Genomic DNA, 11060 nt, shown 5'->3' on the forward strand with positions numbered 1-11060 from the left:
GACCTTGGGCACGCACGTACACGCCCGGCATGAGTTTAAGTCACCAGGTCCAGGACGCGAGCCACGGTCGACTACATGGGAGTCCAGCGATGTAGCCACTACACTAACTGCTGGTCCCCAGATAGGTACTTTCTTAGAAGCATCCAAGGACCATCTCCATAAGCCCCTTCAGGCTGGCCAGTTTTACACACGGAATTGAAAATACAGCAGCACTCGTGTGAACCGGCAGAGACCAGGCCGTCAGTCAGTGCCCAGGAGCAATGGCCGCCTCAGAGGCCGCGCTGCACGACCCTGGGTGTGAGGAGGGACCTGGCCGCTCACAGCAGCTGAGGTGCTGGGTCTGTGGCAACACGTGGCTGTCACTCACAGACAGGGCAGCCCAGGGGCAGGCCCGGCCAGTGGGTGTGGGAGGCCACCAGGTGTGGCCGCAGCTCGGAGGCCAAGTGCAGAGTGCAACGTGGGCTGGTGAGGCCGGGGCCGGGTGCGGCCTGTGTAGACGGCTGTCCGGGAGCCTGTCAGTCCTTTCAGACTAAAGCACTGGATTGTAAGTGCGCATGACGGGGAGGTGGGCCGCTGCCCCAGAGACCAGAGAAATGCCACAGGATAGAGGGGAGAGGCCCCCTTTAAGAGGGGCTAGGGAGGGACCAGCAGATGGCATCATGGTTACATCGCCGGACTCCCACGTAGTTGACCATGGTTCGAGTCCCGGACTGGCAGGTTAATTCTCAGGTGTGTGTACGTGCATGTCCAAAGTCCCGAGAGGAGAATGGCAGAGGAGATTGTAGCATGGCCATCCTCCCCCCCGGGGGAGATGTCTCGCCTTCTGTCTCTGTCTCTCTGGTGAGCACATACACCCTACGGCAAAAACCTCTCTTAAAAAGGAGCAGGGGTAGAGATAACAGAACTCCACTCGAAGAAAGAAACCGGGTTAGCCGGTGACACGGGAGCGTGAAGTCGCCTTTGACCACACTTCCTGGGGCGAGGCCAGTTCATGAATGTTCCTGGGAGTGGCATGGGGGAGGCAGCTGGCCCCCAGAGCCCTGGAGGCTGTCTGGCAGGGCTTGCTGCAAGCCCCTGGGTGGTGCCTAGGGTGTGGGCGCATCCCTCCTTCCACAGAGCTGTTGAGCAGTCAGGGCTGAGCAGTTAGCAGGATGAGATGGACCCTCTGTGGGGCAGACACACAGCCTGGGCTGGCCAAAGCTGGGCCTGTCACCGAGCACGCCTGCCATTTGATGACATGTACCTATCTAAGTTCCCCTTCGCTAGAATTCTCCTATTGATGGCTGGGAAATGCCTGCGTCCTTCAGTTCCCATAGAGGAAGAGGGTGTCAGCTCCCATGGCCGTGGTCCAGAGAGGGAACGTCCTCCTTAACGGCTGAACAGTCTCAGTGGGCAGAAAGGGACCGATGGAGAAGGCTTTTCATTTTCTTAGGGAGGCCTGGTGTAAGAAGAGGGTAGAAAATGAAAAGGCTCAAAATGGCCTGAATATCCCCCACCAGCCGTCCCCTGGCGCCCTCCTCTTCCCTCTCCCCTGGAGTCCACTCCCATGGAGCCCCTGCCCCGCTCCTGTGCTGATGTGTTGCCTAGCCTCGGACCCTGTTCTGCCTCCAGCCTCGACCTTCCCCGAGCTGTCCTCCATGCCACCCACACATGTAGTCCAGTTTTAATAGCTAGTCTGGCCAGGGAGCTTCCATGTCTAAACTTGATCATTACCCAGCTCCCCTCAGTAGGGAGCCCGTGACTGGGTTCCAGAGCTCTCCGTGTATTACTCAGAGGCCGTGCGGCTCACCCGAACCTTCTGCCTGGCCCAGGCGGCCTTTCCGACCTGGCCTGTCCTGGCCTAGGCTCGGCTCACTTCCCGGCCCCTTGTACTTGGGCGTTCCTGGGGCCCTGCCCGTTGTCCCGATGGTGCAGGAGGCCCCGTTGCTCTCTGAGCTGTGTGTGGTGTGCTTTGCGCCAGCACCGTCCTTCCACTGGGTGCCTGTCCCACGCCCTGCTGTCTGTCTCACCCACCCCTGGGCAGCAGTCATAGAAGGAAGGGACGCCGGGGCCCCTCGCAGGCCTCCCGCAGTGTCTGCCCCAGCAGCTGAGAGCACTTGAGAGCCGGCAGCAGCTCAGCAAGCAGGTGCTTTCCCATCGGTGCCACCACACGGGTGACAGCCCCCCTGGGAATCGGACCTTGTCCTCATTTGCAGGGGAACGGTAGCCAGTCAGAGAGGGGCTTTCATTCCCTGACAGCCCTTGGTGGCGAAACCCAGCGACAGAGTAGCCCTGCCACTCCACACCCTAAGGTGCAGTTTTCATTTGCCCTTCAAGTGAAATCGCACGCTTTGCTTCTATTTCAGGAATATCTGAATAAACACCAGAACTGGGTGTCAGGACTGTCCCAGCACACGGGCCTGGCCATGGCCACCGAGAGCATCCTTCACTTTGCCGGCTACAACAAGCAGAACACGACCCTCGGGGTAGGTGCCAAGTCTCGAACCATGTGGACCCCAGCTGCCTCAATCACTAGGCCACAGGATAGGCTTGTTTTCTACTTGCCAGACAGAGAGAGAAAGGGAAAGTGAGAAGGCAAGCTGCCGGTCCGGGACTCGAACCCCAGTTGACCATGTGGGAGTCCAGCACCCCAGCACCACCCCACCTGCCGGCCCCTTGGAGATGTTTGATAACCCCCAGACCTGAGCTTCTTAACTGGGCCCAGGCTTAGCCGTGGGGAACGTGAGAGGAGGGTGTGTCGAAGCAGTCTCCACTAACCGTCATCCTCTGTCCGCAGGCGACTCAGCTGACCGAGCGCCCGGCCTGCGTGAAGAAGGACTACTCCAGCTTCATGGCGTCCCTGAATCTGCGTAACCGCTACGCAGGCGAGGTGCGCCTCCTGCCCTCGCGCCGCAGCCTTCGGTGTCCCCGTCTTAGTGCCGTGGGCTCCCTCCCCTGGGACATGAGCACGGGGCCTGGGGATGCTCGACGATCTCACTTCAGGCCGGCTGGGTGAGGGTGCGGCCCTGCGACTCCCTGGCACGGTCTGGGGCTTTTCTCACAGCTACTACCTCTGCAAAAGGGTATTTCACACACATGCGCACACACATACACACACATAAACACACCCACACGTAAACACACACATATGCACACACAAACACGCACACGTGCACACACAAACACACATTAACATACCCACATGTAAACACATAAACACATACATACATACACATAAGCACACACATAAACACACCCACATGTAAGCACACACATAAACACACTCAAACACACATACACACACGTAAACACAGCCACACATAAACACACACACGCACACACATAAACACACCCACACGTAAATACACATGCTCACACACAAACACACGTGCACACACAAACACACACATAAACACACCCACACATAAACAAACACACCCACATAAACATACCTACATGTAAACACACAGAGACATAAACACACACATACATACACATAAGCACACACATAAACACACCCTCATGTAAACACACACATAAACACACCCAAACACACATACACAAACACACGTGTATAAACACGCACACACATAAACATACACACGCATGTGCATACACACACACAGGCTGCACTGACGCATTCTACTTTGAAGTGGCAGTGCCCACACAAGCGTGTTGAGCACGAGATGCGTTTCCGGGCGCGTGGTGAGTGTACGTACTGTCTTCCCAGTTTCACGGAGGAAGCAGCTGAGGCTCTGAGATCCAGTAACTTGCCCAGGTCCCACGGGCAGAGCGGGGTCAGGGCCACACCCTCCCACTCCGCGCGGAGGGCTTCAGCTAGCACACCAGCTCATCCCGGCCTGCGCAGGGCTTCACCTCTCTGGCCTAAAAAACTTTCTTTGTTTTTTTTTTTGGGGGGGGGAGTTGTTTTTTTTTCTTTTGCTGTAGGATGCATGCACTCGCTGGAGAGACACAGAGAGACAGCGAGAAATGACACCCTAGGAGGGGTGACCACACCGCATTCCCTTCTCCATTCTCCTCTCGGGATTTTGGGCACGTATGCACAGACGCCTGGCATGAGCTTTAAGTCGCCAGGTCCGGGACTCCAACTGCAGTCGACTACATGGGAGTCCCGTGACATAACCATCACGCCATCTGCTTGTCCCAGCCTGCATCATTTCTAAGGTCCCTTGGTGACTCTGACAGTGCAGCAGTGTCGCGTCCCCCTGGGGAGCTCGCCCCTACCCTGGGCACTCCCCGCCTGCTGTGAGCCTCAGCAGGCGGGACCTGTGCCCACCCCACTCTGCTGCACGTCCACAGTTGCTGGGATTCCCTTGGAGACTCCGATTCACGTTGTTCTGAATCCCCCGCTGGTGGTGGAAGTCCATCTTTAGAAGGATAGGTTTGTCTTGTAGAAATAGTCAGATCTTCCTTCTTTTTTTTTTTTTTAGAATTATTTATTTGTTTTTTAGTTTGCTGTAGGGCACGTGTGCTCACCAGAGAGAAAGAGATGGACAGTAAGAAAGCAAGCCTCCAGGACTTGAACCTCGGTCGGCCATGTGGGAGTCCAGCACCTTAACCACCACACCACCTGCTAGCCCCAGACCTCCCTCGTAACTAAATCTTATGAATAGGAAAGCAATGCTTTCTTGGGGGGGAAAAAGTATGTCTAAGTTTAAAAATAATGAGTCTGATCATGTTATCTGAGTCATGAATTGGCTGAAGGCAATTTATTTATATACCTCATGTTCATGGCACCTTGAATGGTTTCAGCGCAGGCCCGGTGCTGAGCACAAAGACCAGAGACCAGGTCCCTGCCCTCAGGGAGTATCGGTGATGGGGAGCACCGTAGTGCATTTCTGGAAGACAGGTTTTTAGGTAAAAGCTGGAGGGGCAGCTAGATCCCACATGGCCAGACCCAGTGACTTGAAAAACTCCAGGCGCACATGCATGTGTGCTCAAAATCCTGAAAGCAGGGAGAGATGGAAGAGAAGGGATTGAGGGGTAGCCATCCACATGGGGAGGTGCTTTCTCGCTTCCCCCGCTCTTTCTCGGTGTCTCTGGCAAGCACATGTGCCCTCTGACAATATTAAAAAAAAAAAAATCTGTGACTAGCAGTGGTGTCACCGAACAAGGGCTGTCATCTTAGGACATCCACCGGTCCTATGAGGCACGTCCTCTGGTGGCGGCTAGGGCCTCACCCACATGCCTGGACTACGTGCCCGGCAGCTGACACGCATGCTCCCCGCAGGTGTACGGAATGATTCGGTTCTCAGGCGCCACAGGCCAAGTGTCTGACCTGAACAGGATGCTGGTCCAGGACCTGAACACCGCGCTGGACCACGGCAGTCCTCAGCTGTACACGCAGGCCATGTTCAAGCTGACCGCCATGCTCATCAGCAGCAAAGGTAACGCAGCGGCCCCGAACTCGGGCTTGTGTCCACACAGATGCCAGCCTGTGATCCCAGCAGTCGGAGCCGTGGCCAGACGAGAGCCCAGGCACCCCCGTAGAGATCTCTGTAGCTTCCCTCGGGGTGGAGAGTAGATAAGAGGCCGTCATCGGCCCCCACCTGTACTGACTCTCATTGACCTGGGGGTCCAGATGGGGCCCCTGAGCCATGTGTGTTTGGCTGCAGATTGTGACCCGCAGCTCCTGCATCACCTGTGTTGGGGTCCCCTCCGGATGTTCAACGAACATGGCATGGAGACCGCCCTGGCCTGCTGGGAGTGGCTGCTGGCCGGCAAGAACGGCGTGGAAGTGCCGGTAGGACAACGTCCGCGTCAGCTCGGGGGGCGGGGCGGGACCAGAGCTGGCTGGCAAGAGGCTGCCCTGGCACCACCACCACCCAGCGTGGAGGACCCTCGCCCTCTGGAGCCTCAGTCTCCCTGTGCATTGTGTGAACAACGCCTGGCCACAGAACTGCCCCAGGGAATGGGAAGTCTAGGTTAGAAAGCGGAGGCTGTTATTTTTCTAAAGCTCAGTAGGGGGAGCCATTCCTCTACTGCAATTGGAAGACCCCGTCGAACGCCGTTTGACCTGGGATCTGAGAGGTCCAATCTTGGCCTACTCACTTTGGGATCGGCCTCTGGCCCTTTATCTCTGTTTCTGGAGTGTTGCTAGGCAGGAGAGTTTATTACCTGTTAGCAGACTGATGGACATGTAAGAAGCTAGGGACCGCGGGGCTGATGAGATGAACAGCTAAGACAGTTCCATCTGTCAGAGTTCTCATTAACTTCTACTTACAGGGAATTTGACCCTTTTTTTTCCCCCTCTTTCTTAGGATCAGTCGAGATAAGTGATCAGAAAGGATGTTTTGTTTTTCTTGTTCCCTACGGGAAATTGGGTTTTGTTTTTTGTTTCTAAAAGAGACTTTTGCATAGAGTGTATGCACTCACCAGAGAGACAAAAATCTAGAACTCACTCCCCAAGAGGATGGCCATGCCGCACTCCCTTTTCCTCTCAGAATTTTAGACGTGCATGCATACATGCCCGGTGTGTTTTGAACATGCACATGTGCCCGGTGTGTTTTGAACTGCTGGGTCCAGGACTTGAACCATGGTTAACTACATGGGAGTCCAGCGATATAACCATTCCACCATCTGCTGGTCCTGGAATTTGGAGTAAAGAGAGAGAATGTTCCAGGCAGGTGGTGGTGGCAGGAATGACAGTGCCTCACACTCACCTGGTATTTTATAACCATGTGGTGCTTGTGTCAGTCATGACACTATTTGGAATCCCAAGAAAACGTTTGGGTCTGGTGCGCTTCCACGGGAATGAAGATCAGAGAGACACCCAGCCCTGCTCCCTGGACTTCCACGGGAATTCAGATCAGAGAGACACCCAGCCCTGCTCCCTGGAAGACAACTAGGACCTTGGGCTCCACCCCTGGCCCCTGGAACTGTTCTCCATTGAGCCAAAGTGGGCTCTGGGATCTTAGTCTGGCTGTCACTCATCTCGAGTGTGGGCAAGGCCTGTGAGAGTCACGCCCCCTCCTGCAGAGCTCCCGACCCCAGAGCAGTGTTCCTCACCTGCACGGGGGCGTCCAAGCAGGGGCAGCTCCTCCTGTGAGCTGTCAGTGAGCGCTGACTGCTGTTGGACGGCGGCTGGCCCGCACCGTCTCTACCCGCTTCTCCCTCCCACCCCTCGTGTCCTGTTCGCACCTGTTTTGTGGCTACACGTGGTCTACCGTATGTTGTCGTTTTTGTTCTAAAGTCAAAGAAGAAATTCAGAAAAGGACTTTAAGGGTCAGCAAGTGGCATGGTGGTTAAGGCACTGGACTTAGCACATAGCCGAGTCCCGGACCTGGCAGTTTGAAAATCATGTCAGGCACATGTGCATGCATGCCCAGAACCCCAGGGGGAGAACGGAGGAGAAGGGATTGTGGCGTGAGCATCCCCACAGGGCATGATTTCTCACTTAGGCTCTCGCCGTCTCTCTCTGGCAAGCGCATGTGCTCAATGACCAAAAATCTAAAGGAATTTATAAATTTATCCAAATATTTTCCATTCTCTTTTATGAGAGAGTGAGAAAAACAAATATGTACACACGCTTCCCCACGCAGGGTCTTGTCATGCCACAAACCCTCCTAGTCTTCCAGCCAGTCAGGATCATGGGTAGCCATGAAGGTGTGCCCAGCGCATTCAGGTCAACCCAGGAACTGTATCCGGGGCCTTCCCAGATGCCCCTGCAGCAGGACCAAATGGTTTTCTGTTTCTCACACTCTTCAGATTCTCTGAGTGATCCTGCAGGCCCAAATTTGCCATTGTTCTCTTCAGCCCAAAGAATTTCCTTAAGGATTATTTTTTTTAATTGTCAGAGGAGAGGTGCTCTTCTTGCCAGAGATAGAGACAGGGAGAGGGAGGAAGCACCCACCCCCAAAGGAGTGCAGGAACACAAGCACACTTGCCCCATGTGGTTTTCAAGCCACCAGGGCTGGGATTCAAACCACAGTCCGCCACGTGGGATTCTGCTCCTTAAACCACTAGACTACAGGGCCGGCCCCCAACCTATGATTTCTACTTGTTTCTTTCTTTCAGTTTGGATTTTCTCTCAGGACTCTCTATGTCTTCGTTCATACATTCCATCATTTCTTTGAAATCTTTCAACATACTGGGACCAGCAGATGGCGTAATGGTTACATTACTGGACTCTCGGGTAGTCAAACCTCTCGACCATGGTTCGAGTCCCAGACCTGGTGGCTTAAAACTCATGCCGGGCATGTGTGCGTGCGTTCCCAAAATCCCAAGAGGAGAAGGGAGGAGAAAGGATTGTGGTGTGACCATCTCCTTGGGGGGGGGGTGACTTTTTGCTCCCTGCCTCTCTGGCAAATGAACATGCCCTATAACAAAAATCTGTCTCTTAAAACAAAAACAAAAACAAAAATCTGAGACCAGCAGTTGGCATAATGGCTATGTCGCTGGACTCCCATGTAGTCAACTGCAAGTTCAAGTCCCAGACCCGGTGGCTTAAACTCATGTCGGGTGTGTGTGCGTGCATGCCCAAGATCCTGAGAAGAGAATGGAGAAGGGATTGCAGCGTGGTCGTCCCCCCTGGGGGGTGATTTCTCACTCTCTGTCTTTCTGACAAGCACACATGCCCTATAGCAAAAATCTCTCCAAAGGGAAACAAACAAAGAAAGGACCTTACCTGTCCAGGCCGAGCAATTCACCTGCTCCTCCTATGGCTTTTTGTATTATGTTCTATTTTTTTTTTAATTATTATAAAAGCAATGTATGGTTTTGATGGAGAAGTTAGAAGGTATAACCATAATGGAAAAAAAAAAAGAAAAACAAGACTCATCCCTCTGTAACCTCAGCTGCAGAGGCAGGCACAGGTGGTATTCTGATGTCTCTGCTGTCTCTCCTGCACTTCATGAGGAGACAGAGAGCTCCAGCTTGTGGGGTGCAGCTCAGCGTGAGGACCCATGTGGAGCTTGGCCTCCCAGGAGAGTCTGGGGCCTTTTTTCCCCAAGGTGGGAAAGAGCTGCGACCCCTGGCAGGGTGTTCAAATTCATGGCCCAGAGTAAAGAAAGGCACGGGGGCTCCCTGTGCCTGATAACTGGTCTACCTCCCGCCACCGTGCCAGGCCGCCGTGGGGCCAGACGTGTATCGCCCTCTCCCGTCACTGAGCCCAGGCCTTCTGGTGCCAGCTGACGGTTTCCCTGGAACCCCGGGGCTGTCCCTTTCCTGGTCCCAGAGGGACCTGTTTCTGAGAAGTCACCCACGCAGACCCCTGCACGGGCTGTTCCAGGCTTCAGCACCAGTGTTCTGTCTTTAGGGACTTTGTTTGGGGATTGTTAAACATCTTTGTTTACCAGAGGTTCTCCCGGGCCTTTCAGAACTGACTGGAGGTACTTTCTGGTTGTCATATTGCCTGGTGGCCCTTAGGGACCTCAGGTGGCCCGGAGAATGGAGCATAAACCTCAGTGAGCCAGCAGGCAGGTGGTGGGAGGGGCTGGACCTGCCTGTGCCAGGGATGCTTGGCTGCAGTGCTTCACGGGATGCTTGGCTGCAGTGCTTCATCCCTGGAGTAGGGGGGCTGCCCAAGCCCGGCAGGGCCCCTCTTCCCTCCGGTGTCCTCGCATACCCAGCCCACATCCCCCACCTCGGCCCTTCCTTTCACACCTACTCCGTGTCCTTAGCCAGTCGGCAGCCCCGAGTTGGCAGGTTGAAACCCAGCTCCAGACTGCCACCCACACAGGTCACCCGGCCCCGACACATAGATGACAGTGCAGTCCTTCCCTCGGCTCAGCCGGGATCCCCGTGGCCGCCGTCCACTCCCCACACCCTTGCCACCCACACGTGGCCCTCCTCAGTCCTGATAGCTTGGCCTCTTTACTTGGAACACACACCAGAACCGAGCCAGCCCCATAGCACCATGGTCAGCGCCGCACAGAGGAAGCTGGATCCCACAGAGGCGGCCAGGCCTGAGTCCCAGCCCTGCCGGCTTAGAAACACCAGGAGCGTTGGCCCATGGCCAGAATCCTTTCTTCTTTTTTGGGAGGTGGGGGGGTGGGGTAGGGGAGAGGTTTTTGCTATAGGGCACATGAACTCACCAGAAAGACAGGGAGACAGAAAGCGAGAAATCGCTCCCCAGGGGGGATGGCCATGCCGCAATCCTTTCTCCTCCATTCTCCTCTCGGGATCTTGGGCACGCACGCACACGTGCCTGGCATGAGTTTAAGACACCGGGTCCAGGATTCGAACTGGGGTCAACTACATGGAAGTCCAGCGACATAGCCACTATGCCAACTGCTGGTCCCTGTGCCCAGAATCCTGACAGGATGGAGAATTAGAGAAACAAAGATTGTGGAGTGACCAGGCTCCACTGGGGAATGCTTTCTTTCTCTCCCTTGTACACACACCCCCTGGCATAAAGAAGTGTCCAGAATCTGACCCCTTCCCAATACCCCAACTGTCGCCCCTGCCCTCTCAGCTTCCGCCAGGCCTCTCTCCACCTTCTCCACGTGTGGTCAGAGGGAGCCGTGAAACCGAGGTCACGGCACACAGTGCCATCGGGCCACGCTTCAAGCGAGAGCTCCTGTCCTGAGCTGCACGTGACCCTCCCTGCCCCCGACCTGTCGGTCTGCCCACCCTCTCTGCTCCCATGACCACGGTCCTCCTTACCACCCCGACCTCCTGCCCTCTGCTCCCCTCACTTGCTCCCTGTGGCCTCGCTCGGGTCCCACTGCCCTCCCTCCTGGTGTCCGTAGACAGGTGGCAGGGGAGGCCCCGCAGGGTGGAGAGCATTGGGCTACAGTCGGACCACGCACCCCTGCGGGTGCTCCTACCTTCCCCTCTCTGTCTCTGTCTCTGTCTCTGTCTCTTGAGCACATGTGCCCTCTAGCACATTGAAACGCACTCGCATGCAGCGACCAGCTCTTCTGTGGCAGAGGAACTGAATTCCGTTCCGTCCTTGCAGTTCATGCGGGAGATGGCGGGGGCCTGGCACATGACGGTGGAGCAGAAGTTCGGCCTGTTCTCTGCGGAGATTAAGGAGGCCGACCCGCTGGCAGCGTCGGAAGCCAGCCAGCCCAAGCCCTGTCCCCCCGAAGTGACCCCACACTACATCTGGATCGATG

The 11060-nt window shown here is 55.6% G+C and overlaps 1 protein-coding gene across 1 annotated transcript in view; it reads left to right on the forward strand.

Moving 5' to 3' along the window:
* Positions 1–11060, forward strand: part of PI4KA (phosphatidylinositol 4-kinase alpha) — a 140023-nt gene that overhangs the window by 94018 nt on the left and 34945 nt on the right. The window contains 7 exon segments of the mRNA XM_027770696.1: positions 393–421; positions 1731–1745; positions 2317–2465; positions 2777–2869; positions 5231–5387; positions 5616–5743; positions 10901–11059. Of these exon segments, the coding sequence (XP_027626497.1) occupies positions 393–421; positions 1731–1745; positions 2317–2465; positions 2777–2869; positions 5231–5387; positions 5616–5743; positions 10901–11059 (730 nt within the window).

The sequence above is a fragment of the Tupaia chinensis genome, unplaced genomic scaffold (genome assembly GCF_000334495.1).
Source record: "Tupaia chinensis unplaced genomic scaffold, TupChi_1.0 Scaffold000024_1, whole genome shotgun sequence".
Taxonomy (NCBI): Eukaryota; Metazoa; Chordata; class Mammalia; order Scandentia; family Tupaiidae; genus Tupaia; species Tupaia belangeri.